This window comes from Arctopsyche grandis, chromosome 13 (genome assembly GCF_051622035.1).
Source record: "Arctopsyche grandis isolate Sample6627 chromosome 13, ASM5162203v2, whole genome shotgun sequence".
Taxonomy (NCBI): domain Eukaryota; kingdom Metazoa; phylum Arthropoda; class Insecta; order Trichoptera; family Hydropsychidae; genus Arctopsyche; species Arctopsyche grandis.
The window spans coordinates 3,251,257-3,277,535 of record NC_135367.1 but is presented as its reverse complement, the minus strand read 5'-3'; the positions used below and the strand labels follow the sequence as shown (position 1 = coordinate 3,277,535).

General features: G+C 32.5%; 1 protein-coding gene and 1 non-coding gene across 3 annotated transcripts in view; both read right to left on the bottom strand.

Annotated features, from left to right (window-relative positions):
* Positions 1–26,279, bottom strand: part of LOC143920884 (uncharacterized) — a 104,872-nt gene that overhangs the window by 23,827 nt on the left and 54,766 nt on the right. For both annotated transcript variants that reach the window (XM_077443891.1, XM_077443892.1), the window contains exon 2: positions 21,556–21,673. In XM_077443891.1, coding sequence (XP_077300017.1) covers positions 21,556–21,658 — 103 coding nt within the window. In that variant the 5' untranslated portion in view covers positions 21,659–21,673. The remainder of the gene's footprint in view (positions 1–21,555; positions 21,674–26,279) is intronic.
* TRNAR-CCU (transfer RNA arginine (anticodon CCU)) lies at positions 24,137–24,209 on the bottom strand. The gene has a single exon. It is a non-coding gene; the product is annotated as a tRNA-Arg (tRNA).

The window sequence follows — 26,279 nt, the reverse complement described above, 5'->3', positions numbered from 1 at the left end:
CTTACATGTGATATACGAGTGCTTATCACATGCGAACATTTCACGAAAAATTTGAATTTTTCGCAACGAAGCGTTTCCCAAAATGAACTTTTAGATATTCACAACGATCAATATACTTTAATGAATAAAAATACATATAAACATTTTCATATATTTTCACTTACGAGTGGAAAAATCTAGATTTTCCACGCGAAAACTTCTTGATTGAATCTACATACACAAATAAATATGTATGTATGTACAAATGTACATATGTACAAATGTACATATGTACAAATGTACATATGTACATACATACATATGTAGGCTATAGTCAAATTCAAATTTCAAAAAATAATAAAATTATTTTTGTTAGTTTCCTCTCGTTTATGATATACATACAAATGAGCGTTTAAAGTTTGCGCGATTTTTACAGTTTTTTTGTCTTTTTCAGACTTTAATTAAAATTTTAGTATATTTTTGCCAAAATTGAGTATTGTTATCAATAATCAGATGTTTTTCCTATTGGTTAAGATTTTTTATTGATTTAAAATGCATGTAGTTAATTATCTAGTGAATTTTAAAAGTGAAAAATATACTTTTTTTAACAAATTTCTTCCGTGATGTTATGCATTATTTGGACCAGTTTTATATCTCACTACGTTTACAAAAACTGGTATATTAGCTCAATATTTTATTTCATATATGTATATTCAATATCACGATCAATAGAAGAAAATCTAACTATTTTATTTTATTTCATAATCGCCTTTACAGATCACTGCTTTACAGTACTTATGTATACAGATACAATAAAATCAATATATTATACATAAGCATTTTATATAATGCGAATTCGTCCAAACATCCACAATTACGTCAATGGAGAAATTTTTGCAACATTTTATAATGAAATTGGCGAACCTCAAGACGCTTAAGATTAACAAGAGCGATAGGAAATGAGTTGTCAATGTTTGCAAGAGCCGTTTTAATGAAAATCAGAAAAATTGGCAAACTCTGATAAGAAACGATCGATCTGGAGTAACAAATCAAGGTCTGGCCAGCAGTGGGACTCTAGTGGGACTCGAACCTGTGACCAGTCTGCTCGAATGCATAATATGCTAACCACTAATCCTCATCGCTATTGATTCCAAAATGCATTTTCAAACGTTCATATCTCAAAATTGAGAAAAAAACCAACAAAAATAATTGTCATATTCGAATTTAGTGCGTCGAATATAGTTTAAATTGATAAATTTCCGCTCCAGTAAGTAAAAAAACTTGATTTTTTTGTTGCTCGGTGTTGTTTGATTCTCGTAATATAATATTTTATTTCGATGTATAAAATACGTATATAAATAACATCATAACCCAATATATATCAATTTCAATAACAAATCAAACCCTTTGAGAAATAAAATATCATTTTTAAATTTTCCATTACCCTTAAATGGAAAAAAATCGAACGAGAGTAAACTGTCACCTCCGGCCGACGAATTCTCACCAAATTTTATAAATAGCTTGGTATTTAGCTTAAACTTCTAAGTATGCAATTTGAATTCAATAAACCAAAAGGTTTCTGAGAAAAACATAAAAAAAACTCTCGATTCTCTAGAGCAAAAGTACTATATATTTCCGGTTGAGGTAAAAATATTCAAAAAATATAAGGGTATAAAATTTATAATTTCTATTACATGTAAAAAATAATCAGTCTGATTCGGTTAGCGGTTTGGGAGAAAATTTAATTCAAAAACTTAAAAAAAAGAGGACACATATAATGGGAGGTACCATTTCCAGTCAACTTAAAAATTTACAACGTTTCGATAATAATTTCAGTAACTGATACTAAGTTTCAGTTCGATAGGACTAACGGTGTTCAAAAAATCCATAAAATTCACAGACACGCACACACACACACACACACATTTTTTCTAGATCATTAAAACCTGATCAATGATCGATTCTGAGTTCCAATCAGTCAAAATCTCGAGTTCGAATATTGCATGATTAAAAAACGTCATCTATTGTAACTACTAAGTAAAAATAGATATATGATACCCACTTAGAGGTTTGTACTTGTCCGGAAAAATCAAAATTTTCCAACATACCCCTCAAATACACATTATACTTGGTCATAGAAAAGTTAATCAAATATTCCGCCAGCTAATAACAACTATTCCAATATATAGTGAAAATTTTTAGCCATTCAAAGGTCTGTTCTCCAATCATTGCCATTGCAGATCCACACTCGGTTTTAATTAAACGTGAGCTTTGTAAACTGCCAACGTAGGCGAGAGCTCGACTAAAAGCATCCGGTATGAATGAATCCATTTAATTTTAAAACCGACGGTAAGGGTAGACTCGTTTTAATTAACCCTCTACAAATTAAATAGCGAGTGGACCAATTGACTACGATAGCACTCGATCGCCTCGACGGCTAATCGATCCACTCCTATATAATATATATATATATATATATATATATATATATATATATATATATATATATATATATATATATATATATATATATATATACATATATAATATGATACACGGGAATAGGTCAAGCATATCGTCTGAGTGGATTCTACTCACATATATGTACATAATATTTGTCGTGGAAAATGTGCTCGAGTTCATCATCAATTTTTACTCGTGTGAAATTTCGTTTTATGTTAATCGTGTTTCGCAAAGCTGTGTTTACGTATGTATGTATATTTGAAGTTGACATGTGTCGAGTTTTCCAAAGGCATTCCTCGAAGTTCACCTTTCGGTATTGTGTTTCTTGGATCCTTTTTTTATTGGAAAGGTTTTTTGGAAAGCGCGGCTATGAAAAGGTCTCTGTTGCGATAAATCGAGTCTATGGTATAAAACCGACTTGTAAGAGCTTTGTAAAGTCGACTGAAAGAAAACAGGTCCTATTATATAATTTTCATTCAAACACTACTACTTTTAAAGTGGTGTACTCGGTTTGAGTGCCATGATGATTTTTTTCAATTTATCTATATATGTATATATAAAATTTAATGTCTGTCTGTCTCGTATACAGTTTTTAAACTTCAAATTCGTCATTTTACAAATTAAATTTGTTGTTTTACAAATCGAATTCGTCGTTTTACAAATCAAATTCGTCGTTTTACAAATCAAATTCGTCGTTTTACAAATCAAATTCGTCATGTTGCAAATCAAATTTATTTATTTATTTAACGTTTTTTTTATCATTATGGCATTACAATAAGAACCTAATGCGCCACAATGGTCTTCATAATAAAATAATAAAATAAAATTAAATAAGAGAGGGAGAAAACAAAAAATTAATAGATAAAACAATATAAATTTAAACAATTGGATGAATATTCATTTTATTATACATAGAGAACTTTATAGAGAATACTATGTAAAGAGAAAAAGAGAATATTTAGTACAATATGTATGTATAGAGAATATATTATACCTAGAGAATGTTAGAGAACGCCATATTTACCTACATATAGTGAGTACAATTGAAGAGGTTTTTTCAAAAATTATTTTTTTTGCTAGGAATTTGCTGGTGGATCCTCTATAATATTCTCTATGAAGTTCTCTATGTATAATAAAATGAATTGTTTAATTTCGTTTGCAACATGACAAATTTGATTTGTAATATGATGAATTTGATTTGTAATATGATGAATTTGATTTGTAATATGATGAATTTGATTTGTAAATCGACGAATTTGATTTGTAAAACGACGAATTTGATTTGTAAAATGACGAATTTAAAGTTTAAAAACTGTAGGCTAGGAGCCACTTAACCGATTACGATGAAACTTTCAGGATTTGTTGTATGCATGTCCGGAAAGCTTACTGTGAAGAAAAAAACGGGAAAAACCTCTTAATAACATTCGTAATTACGATTTTACCGACGCGAAAGTTTGAAGCGCCATTGTGTAGTCAAGGAAATGTGTTTGTTGGTAACCACGATACCCGATTCGATTCAAAGGATTCGAAGTCCCTGGGGGCGAAGGCACTAGGGGGGAGGGGGGGGGCGCCGGATTCTGGTATACATATAATTTCAAAAGAGACAGTATATATGTTTGTTTATTCGTTACAGTCAATTTAATAAAAAAAAAAATGAGTATTCAAATAAATTTATATAAAATAAAACTATTCAAATAAATTTAATAAAATGTTTACTATTAGATTCGTCATGTTTAAGCGATTTATATTACAAATACCGAGCGAAGCCGGGTAAAACCACTAGTAATATGTAATATACGCATCATAAAGATATACGGATCGGTCGTTTTCTTAGTTTTTAGCCATGGATAAACCGTTTCGAAAAATAAAATGTACTATCAGTATTTCATTTTTCATTACCGGTATTATCAAAATCTGATTTTCAATCAAATACCGATGCTACCGGTGTCGGTACTTTCGGTATTTCAATCCCTAGTCACAGTAGAACAGCTTGTATGCCACAATGGTTCGAACTTTAAAACAAAAATAACGGCAAATCCACACCGTCTCATCTCAAAGTGCATAAATAATACAGAGAGAATCCTTTAACGATTACAAAAAAGAAAAACAGGAAAACTCGATCGTAAATCTGCATTTACGAAGCATTTTAAACTGCGCTTTCAAATATAATATTATATACCCTTTCATCGCACTCGTTCCGAGAAGTGCATCTTCGTCGGAGCGGTAAGCATTTTAGAATTTTATTTCTACATAGAAAAACCCATTATATCGAACACACAGCATAACACAAACATAAAGCCACCTTTAGTCGAGATTATTTGGAATTATCCGGTTCGTTAGGGAGCTGATTCGTTAATCCGAAAAGCGTGACCGGTGTACGGCAAACAAATTAACGCTTTGACGTTGAAATCTCATATGTGTGTGATCTGTACACCGTGAACTATTGTTATTACGTTCAGGGCTGAAATCTAATCAAAACCGAGGACATTCGTTATATTATGACATGTAAAGTTTGTGAAATTTTCCGACCGTAAAATAATTGATTAGCTTCGCTTTGGGACTTTCCATGAAAATCCTTTCCTTTGCTGACTTTGAAAGAGAATTTGAAACACAATATATACACGTAGTGTCAAGCGGTTAAATCGTAAACGTATCATTTGAATTAATATTATGCAAAGTTAACACGTAACTTAACGCAGGTGTCTAAGTTTTGTAACATTAGTTTAAAGAAGAGACTGGAAACACTCTCTGATTATTATTATTATAATACTAGATCACACATTTTAACATTACATTCAATATTTATAGAGTTAAAGTCGACATACATCATCCAAAGTGACATCTATGAAGATAATTTTTGCGGCATTTTATTATAGAAATTGGCGAACCTCAAGACGCTGAAAAGCTTGAGATTTGCAAGAGAGAAAGGAAATGCCAATGAAATGAAAGGAAAAGTCACTGGAAACAATCTACCTGGAGTCACAAACCAAGGTCTGGCCAACAGCTACTAGTGGGAATCGAACCGTGACCACTCCGCTCGAAAGCATAATATGCTAATTCACGCTGCTGGTTTAAATATAATTCAATGCAAGGTCTTTAATAATATTACTGTAAGTTTTGCTGTCCATAACATGGCATTTAAAACTACTTTTACCGTCTAAAAAATATAAATTCCATTAATATAAATTATATGCGTATTCCATATATAAATTAATAATATTGTTGCGTAGAGGTTGGTGGAGGATCCAAATAAAAGGAAAAAGTCGCTTCACAGCATTCATTGGGTAATTAAGGAGATCCATGCATGGCCAGTGCTCCGTCCAGAATGCCTTGATATGGCCCAAGTACTTGCTTATAAAGGGCAGGTCGCTCACTGCAGTCCCACGGTCTCAGCATGCAGTGCCATGCTTTCGCACTGTCAGTTCTGAGAACTCTAGCGGAAAGTGGCTGGGTGCCGTTACCGACCACTAAGTCCATTGTAAGCCGACAGCACTTAAGCCTGGAGATAATCCTCGAAAGCCAATTATAACGGCGGCTTTTTTTAGCATATGCTACAATATTGATCGACAATTTACTTTTTTTATATTAAAATTTAATTAATGTAAATATTTCCAAATACGAAACACGAACTCAAAACTAACAAAAAACAAAAGACAAATTCTACCGACCGATAATACGCACGAACAATGTTGGATTTATTGACCAAAATTCAATGCGAAACTGAAACGAATTGTAATTGGCCATTGCGGGTCGAGTGGGGGGGGAGGGGGTGAATGCTAGATCAGTTCGACTATAGCTGTGATTAGAGAAGTTTGGATATTAAAATTTGATTCAAATCTTTGAATACGTTTTGATTTATAGTTATTTTGATTATTCTAGTGATAAAAACAGACTGAGATATGGTTAAAATGCTTAACCTCTTCAATCACATATCTCGATTGAAAATGTCTCAAAAAATCAAGTGGTATGTATACATGTAAATAAATAATATAGCCGAAAGCCTTGCTTTCCATTTGATTACGATACAGAAAACATACACGATACGATAAATATCAAACGGCAAATATATTTAAAAAATATCATTTTGTATAATATAACACATAAATCTCGTGCGTAATTCCAAGTACTCAAAGTATTATACGCATATGAATAAAATATCATTAATCCGCGTATTATTTTCATAACTAATAAAAAGAGCAAATAAAATAAATCTCGATTCAGACAGATTAATGTTTTAATCTCTCGTCGGGCATACTTTACGTTAGATTATGACGAACGGCATTTACGCTGTGAAAATTTTATAAAACGCGCATAACGAATGATCCAACGATTATTTTGGTATTTTAAGTCTTTTTCAAACAAAATATATGTTCACTTTTGTTCTCCATATATATAAATGACATACCTATTCCAAAAAACTGTCACATAGCCCTATATGCAGATGATACAGCTAGCAAAAAACCAGACACTATTCTTAAAAATCTTGAATTTGCAATTAAAACAATGACTGAACATTTCACTAAGTGGAAAATTCAAATTAATCAAACCAAAACAGACGCCATATTCTTTAGTGTTAGAAAGCATAAGCCAAGTTCAGATCTGAAAATCCCCTCTGGAGAAAGTCTGAAATGGCAGTCAGTAATAAAATATTTAGGAGTAACGTTTGATAAAAGAATGAGATGGGCACCTCACATTGAGGCAGCGAAATGCAAGGCGATGCGGGGTATATCCTCAATATATCCAATATTTAATCGCCATAGTTCTTTATCAACGCTAAATAAAATAAAATTATATCGCGCGCTCATATTACCGTGCTTCACCTGTATGGAATAACGCTTCGAATACTAACCTTTCCAAGCTCCAAGTAATACAAAATAAATCCCTAAAAATAATTTATAATACACCCATATATACTAACCTGAAAAAACTGCATGCCATATATAATATTCCGTTTGTTACAGACATTACTAACAAACTCACCAGTAGATTCTATGACAGAATCACTAATAACCATACTAACACACTTGTGAAGAGTCTCGGTGATTACAACAAAATGTCTATACCCTTCAGGTATAACACAAAGATTACCTAAACACAATCTGCTTTAGGTCATCGACTTTAGAGAGTCTTTAATTAATTTTATTTATTAGATGTATTATGAACATTTAAAAGGATTGTTAATAGGTTTTTGAGCTCTTTTTCCTATTATGCTTTAGATCAACATTAGAATAATATAATACTGTGATTCTAACCAAATTAAATTAAATTGTAAAATAGAAAATGATCAGTAGATCAGTAGCTATTAAAATAGATATAAGATGTATTGTGAACATAATTTCGTAATAATAAAAAGCATTTAAAAATCAAAATCAAACAAAATATATGTACATATTCTTCAAATGTACATATGTATACCAGATATCATCATTGTTTTTGAAAGCTTATACAAGACAGTTATTATACGCATACAATAATAGCGTTTATTGATTATTTGTATGACATTAATTTAATGAAATGGATGTAAAAAAAACCAGCAGCGTAGACTAGTGGTTAGTATATATGTATGGTTTCAAGCATAGTGGTCACAGATTCTAGTCCCACTGGTTGTTGCTGGCCAGACCTTGGCTTGTGACTTACATATATATTTATATTTATTTATATCATTTTAGCTATTTTAGCAAGACATCTACGTTATAGATAATTTTTTTTTTTAAATCATATTCAAATAGTGGTGACACCCTGGGTAGGATGATTTTAGCCAATTTGATGAAGGAACCGCTTCAACAATGAAATCAGATAAATTGGCAAACTCTGATAGGAAACGATCAACTTCATAAACCAAGAAAAAGTAAAGTTTTAATCTATAATACAATTGTCTTACCACATGACGTGGTTTATTGTGCCACTGTGCTTAATATATTTAATGGCCAAGATTTAGGAAAAATTACAAAATAAAGCTATGAGAGGTATTTTGAATGTCGGAAGATTAAAAGTATTATGTAGAAGTATGTTGAATTGGGATGGAATTAGTTTAAATCTTAGTAGATTGTCTTTTGTTTATAAGTTAGATCATAAGTTATTACCTAAGTATTTTAAGGATTATACAATAAAAAATAGAGATATACATAGTTATTATACTAGAACAATTTAGTTGTAGGTAGAGTAAGAAAAAATAAGTCTACCGTAGTAGAGTAAAAATAATAAGGATAAATACTACCATACAATTTCAACGACATATGTATGTACATATGTATATCGAAAGTGTCGTTTTTAAAGGACGTGTGCCAAGCATGCGTGCCATGAACGTCACATTTTTTCTATATGTTTAAAACTATCTAAAAAAAAACCACGCGTCACATTCACCGCTGTGTGATTTCACCCTAATTGCTGTAAATCATAATTTCAGTCAATATTTTCACTCTCAAGATTTGTTTAATTACAAAAAAAACTTCCAACGTTGGATCACCCGTTACATACATATATAAAAGTAAAATATATAGTCTTTAATATGAAAAACGCTAAACAAACAATGAGCGAGAGTGACTGTTAAATCCTTTGAGCAAAGAATTTCCATCGTTTTCCTGGGGAAAAAAATGAATATTTGTACGGGAAAAGCGACGGACGCGTAGGTCGAGCTTACTGATGAGAGAGCAAGATTTTTTTTAAGCACCTAGGGGATCAAATTCAAGTGGTAATACGACTTATAGGCACAAAGCTAAAGACAGTAGATGGTTCTGGAATGTCTAAGACGATGGCTATTGTTAGCAACGACATGTTTTGTACTCGGAAGTAATGAAAGGAGACCTCTCCAGCCTCTCGTAACTGAACGATATTACTTCCGGGACAATTTACACCTTATATTTTCTACTTTTATCCGTTGGACACTTCGCAAAAAAAGACTCCCAATAGAAACGTGTACATTGAACTTTATTTGTGTCGTAAAAAAATACTTTCAAAGGGGTTCTTTTCCACTTCTTAGACGAAACATACAATTCATATAAAATTCCAAATGAACGTATTTCCCTTTTTCATTACGCATTATTGACGAAACGGACAATGTTTATTTGTTTTCAAATTTAACAGAATAGTAGTGACACTTAATAGAACGAATAATATAGCATGTAATATTCTTTGATTTTTAAATGCTTTTTATGATTACTAAATTATGTTCACAATACATACATACATACATCTTATATCTATTTTAATAGCTAGATCAGTATCTATTAAAATATCTGCTATTATTATAATGCTATTGTTTTTTTATGATTATGCGTAAGGGCTGGGCCGCACTGTGCAACTTTGTCGGCCGACTAGTTGCGCAGTTCAATTTTCAAACACCTGAGCAATGCCGAACATCATTGAAAACACCTACAAGACTTCTACTATTTTATATAAAGATGAACTTTTTTTTTTCGATTTATCCTAATCCTAAGGGCTGGGCCGCACTGTGCAACTTTGTCGGCCGACTAGTTGCGCGACACGAAAAAATGTATGGAAATGTGTGCGACAAACAAGTTGACGGGTGCGGCATGTCCCATCTACCTGCATGCATTGGTCTGGTCGCCCTCAACCAAGTCGCTCGCAAGTCGCATGGTGCGGCCCGGCCCTAAATCTATTTTTCGTCCGTGTATATACACTGGTGGTCACATAAATTGCATCGCTTTGAAAAAACGTGTTTTTTTCGTATTAGGAGCTTCTTTCGTTTATAATCCCTACTCAAATCGATTTAGAAGGTGGATCATATCAATGTGAATCCCTACTGAAACAATGAAACAAAAAAGGGATGTCGTAAAAATTTTAGGGACCCAATTTTAAGATGCATGGTTTTATGAGAGATTAGGATCATCATACATGAGAGACAATTGAAACAATACTTTATTTGTTTTCCGAATTTTTTCATTTTAATGTCATTTTTAATTATATTTTACACATTTTTAAAATAAAACTTAATATTTAGTGGACCCTCCTTTTTCTTATATGACTTGATGCAATTTATGTTTCGATTTTGATTTTTAAATGCTTTTTATTATTACGAAATTATGTTCACAATACATCTTATATCTATTTTAATAGCTACTGATCTACTGGTCATTTTCTATTTAACAATTTTAATTTAATTTTGTTAGTAATCATAGTATTATATTATTCTAATGTTAATGTACAGCATAATAAGAGAAGGAGCTCAAAAACCTATTTGCAATTCTTATAAATGCTCATAATACATCTAATACATAATATTAATTAAATACTCTTTAAAGCAGATTGTGTTCTGGTAATCTTAGCATGTAATATAAAATGTTATTAACCTTCTTAATTTGCCCACTCATTCAATATTGAAATTAAACAGAATTCAAATTTAACAGAATAGTAGTCGCACTTAATAGATCGAATAATATAGCTCGTAGTATAAAATTTTACTAACCGTTTTAATTTTCGTACTCGTTCAATATTGAAATTTTTCCATTTGGTCAAAAATTTGGCAATTCTGAAGTCAAAATTAGAATTTTTATTGAAAAGACAGGTCTTTTTTCTTTTCAATTTCGTATATTAAAATTATAAAATGTTTTTAATGAATCATCTAGGTCAACCGTAAGTCAAATAATGTGATCAAATATGTACAGTACTTTCATTAGCTGGAAAATTTCTGAGAATTTTCGCTCGGTTAAAAGTGAGATTGAACTTAATATTAATACTTTTACACGAAAAAAACATATTTTTTTTACTATACATACATACATACATACATATATAGATAAGAAGAGAGCTGCGAAATATGCAAAAGTCTTAAAATAAATCTAAATGAATTTTTTTATTCTCGCCTTTTTAATATTATATATGCGTAAGTCTGTTTGGAAAGTCGCAAAATATCTCAATTAACAGACTTAATTAATTTAATTTTAATTTTAATTTAAATCAAACGTTCAGTTTATTTCGTCAGTTCTATTGTGCAATTAGGCACAATGAAATATTTTTTTGAAAATAAAAACACGTAATTCTAATTTAATATGTACGTGAATTGAAAAATTTAAAGAATCCAATAAAAGCGTTTATTGACAAAATTAAACTGAAATATGTACATACATACATACATACATATCTAAATACATATATAGCTTTGAACAAAGTGGTCAGTGGTCACGGGTTCAAATCCCACTGGTTTCTGCTGGCCAGACCTTGGATTTGTGACTCCAGGTCGATCGTTTCCTATCAGAGTTTACCAATTTATCTGATGTTCTTTGAAACAGTTCCAACACATTGGCAACCTTACACATTTTCTCGCAAATCTCGATTATAAAATGCTGCAAATTTTCAAATTTGACCATACATGTCTCTGTGGATGTTAATTCATATGTGTTTACTTTGTATAATACTAATAATACTTGTATCAAATTCACAATGTTTCTGGCCAGGAAGGTGCATTGGGGTTACCTGTTAGGCCTTCCTGATATAAAATAAAAATAAATGTAATCTGTCAATCATGTCCACAGTGTAGCTCACTGGTTAAATCACTGTTTACCAGTTTGTCAATAGGTGAAGCTATTGTATTGAATAGAAATTGTATTGTAATATTTAGTATTTATGTACAACAAGGTGTCGCCTTGGGGCAACCTGTTATGACACATGATAGAAATGTATGTTTAATAAGATAAAATAAAAGTAAATTAAACAACCAAATCTGTATATATACATACATACATACATACATATATCGAAGGTCTGGCCAGCAATACTGGAAAAGGGCTCGATCCCGTGAGCCCTCAATTGTTAGCATTGTACGCTAGCCACAGCCATATTGCTGGTTTAAATGATTTTAACATGGAAACAAATTATTTGATTCACATAATTCGAAGTTCAAGTCGTTTAAAGTGACCTTGCATGCATAATATTGCAAGACAGCAGCAATTTCTCGGTGATTGAATTGATACTAAGCACCGAGTGGTCGCCGGGTTCGATTCCGTGAGCTGACCACGATTGAAAAGAATATATTTTGAGAATGCTACTGGTCAGACTTGGATTAGCAGGATAAACGCTACTATAAAATTTCAACGAAAGAACTCGAATGTGTCGTTTTGAAAAGAATATCCCATGTACGGTACCATGAACGCCATATTTTTTCGCATATGTTTAAAACTATCTAAAAAAACCCACGTCCCACACCCCACGCTGTGTGATTTCGCCCTAATCTTAGTGCTGCTAGTCAGACTTGGATATTTGTGATTCCAAGTCGATCATTTCTCATCAGAGTTTGCCAATTTATCTGATTTAATTGTTGAAGCGGTTCCTTCATCAAATTTGCAAAAACTATACTACCCACTATGTCAACACTATTTGAATATGATTTCAATTTTTTTTATTATTTATTTAATAAACAGAGAGAAACTTACAGCTAAAACAAAGATAATAAAATAAATAGTGAAACATTATAACATATATGTTTCCCTAATTTTCTTATATAAAGTATTTGTATTATGCTTAGATGTCTGGTCACAGTGACGTGTTAGGGCGAAAACACACAGCACGAAACGTGGCACGTCGAATATGAACTTCGGCATATAATCATCATTATCTACAGCCATTCGCTATCCATTGCTGGATGAAGGCCTCTCCAGCACGCTTCGGGCGAAATAACACAGAGAAGAACGGCACGTCGTGTGCTGGGCTCCCCGCTGTGAGGTTCTTCTAAATTTCTTCAAATATGGGATACACCGTGATCGATCACGGTCAAGCGAGGATACAATTTTACCGAAAACACTCCAGGGATCATTTTAGGGCGGGGTGTGCTGAGCGTTCCACGAATATGTGCAAGGCACGGCCCATTTCTTTCGCATGTTTAAAAGTATCTACACGTTAACACGCACACGTGACACGTACACGCTAACACGTGCCACGTGCATCGCTGTGTGTTTTCGCCTTACACTCGTCTCTGTTTAGCGCAACTCTCATCCATCTCACCTCACACATTTTCCTAATTTCGTCCACCCATCTTCCCTGTCTTCACGACCACCGGTCTTCCTTTTACCCTTTTGCATTCTCTCGGGTACCAGTCTAGCACTTCGTTTGTCCACCTTTCGTCCATTCTCCTAGCCACGTGGCCTGCCAATTCCCATTTCAATCTCTTCACTCTAGCCACTATATCCACAACCCTTGTCACACTTCTCACCCACGTATACCGTTTCCTGTCTTTCCTCGTTACGCCAGAGTATTTTGTAATGCCACTGTGGCTAATGTGTAAATAAATGAATAAATAGTCCCAACCTCCAAAACCAGGACAAAAGCACCAGGACAAGATTCAATTTAATCAGCAATTCTTAAAATAGAAATGAATTGCTTTGAAGTGACTTTTGCCCTACTCTGCGCTAATAAAGTGTAGCACTTTCGCGCACGTAGAGTACGTGCGTAGAAAGAAAATAGTTCGGCCCGCTTTTACACTTTATTATGTTTTCTTATATCAAGGCAAATGTCATTTATGATGAGCGACAAAGTTCAAAGTGCGACACCAATTATGTACAAGATAACTATTTATATACCCTTCACGCTGTGTTCGCCGAAGCACAAATTGAATTATTGATTTGTCAAAGCATGAATTTTTGTATGCGTGTATGTAGGCGGAAAATTACACCGTCAAAATTCAATATGATATCAGAAGTGCTTACATTTTTTCATGGAAAAAATATAACAACCCTTATATACATATGCTGTGGGAGTGTTTGAATAAAAATTCACCCTTGACTATCTTTTTAAATTAATTATCATCATTGAATAAATTTTACTTTTTGTTTTTTTTTTTTTTATTATCCCAAGGCGACACGTATGGTTAGATTATTTTTTGTACACAAGTACTAACAATTTTTCAAACAAACGTTTTGGACAAACAACAAATGTTTTGATAAACAAAAATTGCAAGAAAAATATTATATATTTTTATAAGATTCAAATCAGCCAGAAGCATAGCTAGGTCGTTAAGCTTCTGCTTAGCGTCAAGAAGGTGCCGGGTTCAATCCCTGAATGAAAATGAATTTTTCAGAGTATGCTGTTGGTCAGACCTGGATTTGTGACTCCAGGTTGATCGTCAGAGTTTGCCAATTTTCTCTGATTTAATTGTTGAAAAGGTTCCCGGAAAAAAAATTGGCTAAAAATCCTTCCTACCTACTATGTCACCACTATTTGAAGTTTAATTGATGTACAATAAAATTTATGTACAATTCATAGATGTCTCGTTAATTTGCGAGTTTTTCAGTGTCTCGCAATTCAACGACTTGTAATAAAAATGCTGCATTTGTATTGGTAATTGTAATTTGTAATTGGGCAGGAAGGCGCACTGGGATTTACCTGTAAGGCCTTCCTGGTATATATGTAAAATAAAATTAAAAAAATAAATAAAAATAAATTAGATATGCCAAAAACTCGAATTTACGAAAAACTGACGAGCAGGATATCGATTTATTTGATCCGTCACAACAATTAAGCTGGAAATATTGAAAAATTCTTACAGGAGATGGTAGATCTGTGTTTTAATAACCATAAGTTCTCACTAGCAATGTATTTGGCTGGGATTTTAACACACGACCTCTCTACTGGTGTATTAACCTAACCAGCGGCGTGGAATATTGATTATCATGTCATGGGTTTGAGTCCCATTAGAGTCCCGCTGCCAGCCAGACCTTGGTTTGTGATTCCAAGTCGATTGTTTCTTATCAGAGTTTGTCAATTTTTCTGATTTTCATTGAAACGGCTCCTATAAAATTGGCATCTCCTTTTCTATCTCTCTCTCTAATCTCAAGTTATTCAGCGCCTTGAGGTTCGCCAAATTGATTATAAAATGCTGCAAAAATATACATATGTATGTCACTGTGAATGTTTGAATGAATTCACATTGTATAAAATGACAATGTATATTAATTTGATTATATTGTATCTGTATAAGAGCACTTATGTATCTATGTATGTATGTATTGGCGAGTGCGTAAAGAAGTATGTGGTGTGGCGTAACGTTCGATTGTGTCGAGAAGACGCGGGGTATCGGGGAGGTGGGGAAGGGGGGGTGGAACGTCTGAAATGTGCTCCTGATACTGATCGCCAAGCGAGCGTTGTAATGGGTGACGTCAGCGTCAGATGCGCAGCAGCGTACACACATAGCGTACACACACGTACGAAATAGTTTAAAATCGCTTTTTAAACTATTTCCAGTACCAAATATCGATGACATATTTAAGCAAGCTTCCATTATAAAAATGTGTAAAGAAAAAAATAACAAAGTATATCAAGAATTTTATAAACTAATGAGAAATGGAAACCAATTTATCACACCAAATTTTAAAACAACACAAATTCAAAACCATTACATTTTCCAAGCCATAAATAACTATAATAATCTCCCTTCTGAATTGCGCTGTATTGTTAACCAAACAGAACAAGTAAAAAAAATTAAACACTTTTTCAAAAAAAACTTGCACTGAAAAATTTTAATGTAATTTTTATATAAAAAATATTATAATAGATTTTAAGAATTTATAATAGAATCGTAGCTCCCTTATCAGGCACAAGAGCTACTCTTATCTGATAAGGAATACATGTCCAACTTTGAAATAAACATTATATCCTGTAAATATATGTATATGAATAAATAAATAAATAAAAAATAATAATAATAAAAAAATACACACATCCACGAAGACACACACACACATTCATTCATCATTTTGAACGCGCGCCTATAAATCTTCTTACACTACAATATTTATATATAACATATAACTTTATTTTAATCGAAATCAACGGGCGCAACACTAGTATTATATAATGCTGTTAATTTCCAGGTGGTAGTTTTCCTCGCATGTATACATACATACATACATACAAACTTTCTATATATTGAAAATCTCATTAATATAAATCATTTCTTTTTGTTTGTTTTCACTTTCTCTCGACGGTGAAAATGAGTAAGGAGCATTTTCATCAATCATGTTTTTTGCAACTTTTCCTATGTGTTTTCTCCCATTGGCTGGATATTATTAGAAATAAAAGCTCTTCGCTATATTTAGCCAGTAATTTTAATATGGTAATATGAATTCATGAGTTCCTTAAAATAAATTTTCAATTAAAAGTTTTTCATTCAAGACTCCGGTCTCTCCTCATCCCAGACCAAAACGGCCAATTTCCATCGCGAGAAAACAATGTGTTATTGTTTTCCATTTAATTGCAACTCGTAACGATCGCCTTATGGTAAAATTTGCCCGAGTAAAATTGAGAGGCTAAAAACAAAAACAAAAGACGGCTATTGTTTGGATCTGTAATCACAAAGATTAAACAAAGGTCTATTCTCGACGGATCAGCCTTAAATATTCGGCATAAACACCGAAAAAAAGTCTAATTAGAGACTGTATCATGAAAAATTTGCAAGAAATTTCCATTCGTTACAAACTACAACTTTCTTGCAGGAGCTGGTTGCGGCGAGTAACTCGTTAAATATTCATGAAGTACACTGTAAAATTATACGATCCGGTTTTCATCAACACTCTTTAAAAGTTTCCCAGAAATATTTGAGAAAATTTTCCACAACCGACTGAACATCGTAAAATAAAAGAGTTACTGCAGGAAAACCTGACTTATCACTAGCTGCGAACTAGGTGAAAACTCAGGAAAAACATTCTGGAAAATATTATTGGAGTATTGCGTGTCGCGTAAAAGTCACCTACATATATTATATTTAACAGCCACAAAAAAATGGATCGGTATTTTCTCGTTAACTGAAATGAATGCGAAAATTTCGATACTATTGACAAACTTCATAATATGATATTACACTTTTTTATTCAATGAAATATAAATCAATTTTAAATCCAATAACTTGAATCTACAATATGTAACATCTTAATTTAAATTATAATATGTATATCAGTACAACTCGGTGGTTTCGTTAATGCTAACCACCGAGAGGCTCCCGAGTTCGAGCCTTGGGTTGACCTCGATTGAAGACAATTTATTCCGAGTATTTCTGTAGTGCTGCTGGTCATGCTTGGATATTTGTAGCTCCAAGTCAATCGTTTTCCATCAGATTTTTCCAATATATCTGATTTCATTGTTGAAACGGTTTCTCATCAAATTTGAATATGATTTCAAATTTATAATCTACTAGTTGTTTTACCTGGCTTCGCTCAGTATTTTTAATATAATATAAACAGCTTAAACATGGCAAATCTAATAGTAAATATTCATTTATTTGAATCGAAAAATTTATAATATTCAACCAATTGAATTGTCGTCATAGAAACTTTGTTTTGTTTACGAAGTTTCCAACCAAAGATACTGACATACATATATGTATACATACCTACATACAAAGTCTCTTTCGAAATTATATATTAGATTAGTGACGCTGACCGGCTTCATTAGGTATATCTTCATTTGTATTTTTATTAAATTGAATTGAATCGAAAAAAAAATTTAACGACGGACCAAATCACAAACCAATCTTTGACCAATCCAGCCAATCAGAAACGACTTTGATCACAGCCAATCAGAAACGAATTACAGACACCGCTTCGGTTATATAAACATATGTACGTATATAATATAAATGCATATATGTACAAGTTTAATACCGTAGCAATATTAAGAACATACATATGTAGGATTTAGTTTTATAACCTAGAAGAATACATGTATGAATGATTAAGTTGGCATGCATGAGTAAAATGAACGATACGGTTGGTAGCATGTAATGTGTCGGAACATTCTGTGTAGACCGTTGCGGCGCTCCGCCTAGTAAACAATACTTTATACCGCTCAATGAGTCTCTCCTGACAACAAGATTCTACATTAATCTATATCAGTCATGTATTTATTTTTACAATTTTACCAGGAATTAATGCACTGGGCTAAGCTAACAAGTAATTCAAATATATATAGCCAGCAGTATAGCTCGGTGGTTGCGTTAACGCTAACCACTGAAAGGTTCCCGGGTTCAAGCCCTGGATTGACCTCGATTAAAAACCGTTTATTATTTATCCGATTTAAATATTGAAACGGTTCCTGATTAAATTAACGAAAACCATCCGACCAACATACTATTTATCACCACTATTTGAATATGATTTCAAATTTATAATTTATAAATTCATATACATATAAACAAGTTTAATACCATAAGTGTTGCTCGGGGGCAACCCGTAATGACATCATGAGAACATAAAATTTTTTTAAAAATATAAATATTTAAATAAAAGAAGAGGAAGAAGTGAGTAAAATACGGTTTCATACGAAAAGTACTGTTACGACTGAATTGTTTTATTATAACACACTCGAAATGTACATGCATTATGTATTTACAATATTTTCTTCATCTTTCTCTGAATAACTGAATACATTTTCATACACTTTGAGACATGAAAAATTTGTACGATAGATGAAAGAATACGTCGTTTTCACTTATATTTACTTTATTGTGATTGCGGTGATAAAACTGCTCAGATAGGTATAACATTTTGAAAATTCTTTTTTAATACGAATATCTGTTTCAACATACAAAAAAAAACTCACCATCACTATTTTTATTCTTGGTTATCTACTACTGGTTGAAAGCCTTTTCTCAAAACTCATCATTTCCATCTATCTAATATCTAATATATAATTTCGAAAGAGACTTTGTATGTACTATATATATTTATATGTAATTGTCTTTGGGAACGTTGTAAACAGGTAAGTTTCTATGACGATATATTTTCTTTTCGATTCAAATAAATTAGCCCCCGGCCCGGGGGCTAATTATTATATGAATATTTTCGATATATTTTCTTTTCGATTCAAATAAATTAGCCCCCGGCACCAAACGCGCCGGGGGCGAAGGCGCCAGGGGGTGAAGACGCCGGGGGGCAAAGGCGCCGGGGGCGCAGGCGCCGGATTCTGGTATACATATAATTTCGAAAGAGACTTGGTATATATGTTTGTTTGTTCGTGACAGTCAATTTAATAAAAAAAAACAAATGAATATTCAAATATATTTATAATATATAAAATAAATCTATTCAAATAAATTTAATAAAAGGTTTACTATAAGATTAGTCATGTTTAAACAGTTTATATTACAAATACCGACCGAAACCGGGTAAAACCACTAGTAGTCTATAATTATGTGCGTGGTAGACCATCATTTGATGGTTGTACCTCCTGCTCGCACAGTTCTTTATCGAAAGGCTCCGATTCCAAGAGCTATCCGACTTCTCAATGAAATCGTTGCTGCTGAGCCTGAATGTGATACTTTCCACCTCAGTGATCGGAGATTATTTTAACCTATTTGTCTGGTAGGCTGCGCTCATCATTATTTTCCTAATTGAATGTGATGTATGAATGGAATTTTGATCTTCTCCCTTCCATTTGGACTTCGCAGGGATGTTTTGTATTTGTGGCTGGTTCTTACAATATATTGGTGCTGGCTATAAGTGCAAGACATTCTCTACTTTTATTATTTGATATTTTTACTTTATCTGCTATTATTATAATGCTATTGTTTTTTTATGATTATCTTTAATTGTGAATTTTTGTCTGTGTATATTCATATGTATATATTTTTATTTTTATAATCTCTCTATATTTTTTCGACCATTGTGGCGCATTAGGGACTCCTGTAATGCCACAATGGTCCAATTTTAAACTTAAAATAAAATGAATAAATGTACACCATCACTGGAATTTATCAATGACATATTAAAACATAAATATATGGCATATTAGCCAGCAGCATAGCTCGGTCGTTAAGCTTCCGCCTAACACCGAGAGGCGCCGAGTTCGATCCCATGAGCTGACCTCGTTTGAAAAGAATTTATAGAGAATTTATCTGTAGTGCTGCTGGTCAGACCTGGATATATGCGCTCCAGGTTGATCATTTCCTATCGGAGCTTGCCAATTTGCTCTGATTTCATTGTTGAAACGGTTCCCGATTAAAATTGGCTAAAAATCTTCCTACCTACTATGTCACCACTATTTGAATATGATTAATGTACAATAGAATGTATGTACAATTCATAGATATCTCGTTGATTTGCGAGTTTTCTGTGTGTCGTAATTCCGCGACTTGTGTTATAAAAATGCTGCATTGTTTGTAATTGGCCAGAAAGGCGCATTGGGGTTTACCTGTAAGGCCTTCCTGGTATATAATTGCAATAAAAATAAAAAAAATATCGAAATATTATGTTTAACTACTACATATACATATGTATGTATTTATCATTTAAAAAGCACTTCATTCTAATTTCCTGTTCATTACAACAACAAAAAACTTGCACGCGTAGACAATTATTGATTACTTCCACTGATTAATTATTATCTGTAGCTATTGAACACATTTGGCACGCAAACTTATACCGGTTTATATAAACCCTCATTATATAAATCGTTCCACTCGGAATATTAAATTGAACCTCCAGCATCTAGAATGAACAATTTTCTCATATTTACGAATGCAGTTTGCGTAGAACAAAGAAAACTGGAGCAATCCGCATTTTCTCGACATTCCCGCGCAGTGAATGTAGAGAATGAATTTTCATTCTTTGAAATAACGAGACCGTTCTATTTTTTTTTTCATTTAAATAGCGTCATATACTGTGAATGCACTCCTGTATTATTTAAAATGCTATGAAATTAAATTCCTACAATATTACATTACATATTAAAATTTATTTAATTTTAATAATACAATTCTTTGTTCTAAAATTATGAAAATATCACACACACACACACGCATATTATTCATACTGGATATCATCTTATCGTAGCAAGCGTATAAATGAAATCTGTGTTTAAATGAAATAACGCAAACGTGCGTGTTTTCCTTTAATTTCACGCAAACATACATACATACATATATATTATATTATGTAAAAGGGCACGTGCAATATTAACAAGGCATCCCTTTAGGTTGATTGAATTAAAAACAAAGTCTGACCACGCAAATATATGTAATATAATACATATTTACGTCAGATTAGCTCGCCAAGTATATTTGATTGATAAATTAGATTTATTCACTAACATGCAAAGGGTGAAAGTGCCATAATATTTTCGTACCCAATTTAATACATATGTACTTATTTATTAAAACAGGGATGTATTTACCATGGTCAGGTTGGGTTTGTGGTAAAGCAGCCGTGTCTACGAAGCTTCTGTGAGCTGTCATCACTATCATTGCCACGAACAGCATCATCAGTTGTCCGCCCATTTTTTGGAAATTGATCTGAAATATAAAAGAAAAATGATTAATATTATTAAGAAATAATTACACACTTTTTCAATATACATATGTAGTATAATTTGGTATACTATTGTATCTCAGGATATCCTAGCTTAGACCTTAAATGGGTTTTGGAATGCCTCGGAGTCTGAAATCGAAGAACTTCCATTCAAAAACGCCCGAGAAACGCTGGGTAAGTTATCCTTACTTGAGACCGTCAATTTTCAGAAAAAATACAATGTTGACGATGGGTTTTGAATTAATTTGACGGGATTTTTTTCAAATTACGTCTACCCGTTCAATGCAGAGTAGTGTACTATATATATATATATATATATATATATATATATATATATATATATATATATATATATATATATATATATATATATATATATATATATATATATATATATATATATATATTTTATTTTTTATTTTATTTTTATTGTTACAAATCAATATACACTCGTCATTACAGATTTGCTCCAATGCGACGTGTGTACGTTAACGAAATACAGAATACATAAACAATCAGAAATCAGAAATACAGTAATACATATACAATCAGAATATATAGCATATAACAATTAATCAGAAATAATAATCATAGAGACATCTATGGATTATTTTTCGATTTTTTTTGTGTACAATTTTTATAATATAAGCCAAACTACTGTCTATGTATGTATGTAAATATATAAATAATATAAAGTCTAATAAATATAAATATAAAGTCTAATATCGGTATATCCGATATGTAAATCTACAGTTATTGATTAAGGACAACAACATTTCCATACTGTGTGTGCTACCCTATGATATAGACCGTAGACAGGTTTTAAGATAGGTCATAGCCCTTTGACGGTCATTATTCAACTTTCAAGCACCTGGGCATTGCCGGGCATCGCTGTTGACACCGACCAATCATCTTCTACTATATGAAGATGAATATTTGTTTGTTTTTTCCGCAATGCAAATCCACGATTTTCAATTTATCCTAATCTCAACTAAAACCGTATTCGACTTTGGAGAAGTTCAAAGCCCTTTTGATGTTTTTTTTTTCAACTTTCAAACAACTGAGCAATGCTGGGCAACATTGACAACGGCGACAACCCTTCTCTTATTATATTAAGTCGAATGTTTTTTTGTATTTTCCGCAATGCAAATCTACAATTTTCAATTTAGAACCACAATATTTGGTATACTTTCTCATGGTATCCTAATCGTAGAAGTAGAACATAGCCCTTTGATGGCTTTTTTTCAACTTTCAAGCACCTGAGCAATGCCGAGCGTCATTGACAACGCCAACAAGTTTTCAACTATTATATAAAGATGAATATTTGTATGTTTTTTCCGCAATGCAAATCCAAGATTTTCAATTTATCCCAATCCTAACTAAAACTGTATTCGACTTTGGAGAAGTTCGAAGCCCTTTGATGGGTTTTTTTTCAACTCCCAAGCACATGAGCAATGCCGGGCATTATTGACAACGCCAACAAGTCTTCTTTTATTATATAAAGTCGAATATTTTTTTGTATTTTCCGCAATGCAAGTCTACAATTTTCAATTTAGAACCACAATATTTGGTATACTATCTTATGGTATCCTAGCCGTAGAAGTAGGTCATAACTAGAGGTAGGATATTCACAGTGCTATCCATTGTTCCATTGTTGTAAATCCTTTGTAAAAAAGGTTCGGCAAACCTTTAATAATGCATTTACAACCTTTGAACAATACGCGGCACCTTCTGGGTCCGGTGACTAGTCATAACCTATAGATGGTTCTTTTTCAATTTTCAAACACCTGAGCAATGCCGAACATCATTGAAAACACCTACAAGACTTCTACTATTTTATATAAAGATGAACTTTTTTTTTTCGATTTATCCTAATCCTAAGGGCCGGGCCGCACCGTGCAACTTTGTCGGCCGACTAGTCGCGCGACACGAAAAAATGTATGGAAATGTGTGCGACAAACAAGTTGACGGGTGTGGCATGTCCCATCTACCTACATGCATTGGTCTAGTCGCCCTCAACCAAGTCGCTCGCTAGTCGCACGGTGCGGCCCGGCCCTAACTAAAACTGTATTCGACTTTGGAGAAATTCGTAGCACTTGGATTGTTTTATTTTTTCAACTTTCAAGCACCTGAGCTTTGCCGGGCATTATTAACAACGCCGACAACTCTTCAGTTATACATGCATATGTACATAGTATATATAAAGATGAATGTTTATGTTTTTTTGGCCTCAGTTAAAATTTACGATTTTCAATTGAGGCCATCAAATTAGGTGAACTGTTTTACGATACTCGAAAACTTAGACAACAAAGTGCTCTGAAAAAAATTAGAAGTATCACCGCCGAGTAATTCGATTAGTAGCTGCAATAAAAATGCAACGATTTCTATTCGCATATTAGAATAAGTGAACTAAAATAAAATTCCCGTCACTAGGGATAAAATTGAATTACCCCTGATGGGATTCGAACCCACAATCCCCGGCTTAGGAGGCCGATGCCTTATCCATTAGGCCACAGGGGTCTTGCCGGGATCATCTTAAGATTCAAATCCATTCTTGGGCTTGAATGTGCAATTAAAAGTTTCGTTAGTACGATTTAATCAAATCTACGCATAATATTTATCTCTCAATAAAACTCTTCAAGCTTTCGTAGCGCAATCGCTGCATTTACTACGCGACTTTTCCATTAGACAGAACGTGATTGTATTTAAAATACAACGACGAAGTCAATTCTTATATTATATATTACATATTACCTACGGATATACATATGTACATACCTAGCCTACTCCAAGATACATATCGATTTATGAAACAACATAATAACCCATTTCAAAAAACTGGAAATTCTCTTGCATATATTTACATCTCGTCAAGGATTCTGACGTATTCAATGATATGTACATTTTTACGTAAAGCCTGACTGTAAAAGTTTCAGATTTTATTTTAGGGATCTAGAATGAGCATAAACCGCCCTTTAAGGTTGAGAAACTTCGCTGAAAAAAATTCGCATGTGACGAATTCGTGACTTTATCTTTGTATTTCAAGGAATATTGAAAGTATCAAAAACGAAACTCAATAATATACGAAATGCAAACATATTTGTAATTTATGGGAGATTACATTTTAGTGAAATGGGATGTTAGTGATAAAAATTTGAAACTTCTGTTAGTGTTAAAAATATTAAAAAAAAAAAATACTAGTGTGAATAAGATTTAGTCCAATTCTGCTGAGCGCTTTCGAAGATAATTTTATTTATTTATTTTTAAATAGATACCAAGAAGGTCTAACAGGTAGACCCCAATGCAACTTCTTTGACAATTCATTACAAACATTATAGCATTTTTATTACATACATCGCTGTATTTCGAACACAAAATTAACAATGAATTAATCCATATAGAAATCTATGGATTTAGACTTGAACACAAATTCTTACATACTGTACATACATAAAATTCAGATATTTGTGACAAAGCGTGTAGGATGGTTTTTTTTTGCCAATTTGATGGAGGAACCGTTACAATAATGAAATCATATAAATTGGCAAACTCCGATGGGAAACGATCGACTTGGAGTCACAAATATCCAAGTCTGACCAGCAGCATTAAAGATTAGCACGGGATTGAACCCGGTAACCTCTTATTATGAACAAGTTATTATGAACAAGTTATTGAAATCCAGAAACGATACGAATGCACTCAGACCGAGTCCCCTAATTTGATCTCTCGTATGTTACTCGTCACGTGGCAACGTCCGAGTGATCAAATTATGGGACCTAAGCCTTCGTGTTAAGGTTCGAACCATTAAACCAATCAAGTTTGATGGTTTAATTGACTTAAACCTTACAATGCTGCTTCGATTTGTCTCGACATGCATCTCGGCAAAAAATCCACGGAGGTTTGTCTCAGTTTATCAAAAATAACAACTAAATTCGGTCAAGCATTGAATTTAGTATAATATATACATATGTACATATTATATACTAGTGTTCTTCGCCCGTTATTTGTAATATAAACAGCTTAAAAATGACCAATCTAATAGTAAACGTTTTATTAAATATAAATTTAACTATATATAAATAAATTTAATTTAATTTAAATTTAAATAAAACTATTCATATAAATTAATAGTTTTATTTAAATTTATTTGCATATTCATTTGTTCGATGACATTACGGATTTACAAACCAGCATTACACATTTACTTACATACTTGCAAAGTCTCTTTCGAAATTATATATTAGATAGATTTGAAATCAGTGTCAACAATTCGCTTCAACTTTCAACAATCAGTTGTTATTTTATGCGGTTTTTCAATGTCATTGAAATCATCTCGAAGGAAAACATTTTTTGCGGTTATCAATCGGGTGAATATTTTCTCATTAATTACTAACATTAAATTTCGTTTTATATTCAATTATTGCTTTTTAGTGCAAAATATACATACATGGCAACTTTAAGAAGATTTTGTCAAATTCGATCATCGATAATCCTATATTAATTTTATTCGTATTCTTATGTCTGTTATCTATGTGTTATTTAATTTTTAATCCTATGTGTGTTGTGTTATCTATGAGAAGACGATAATTT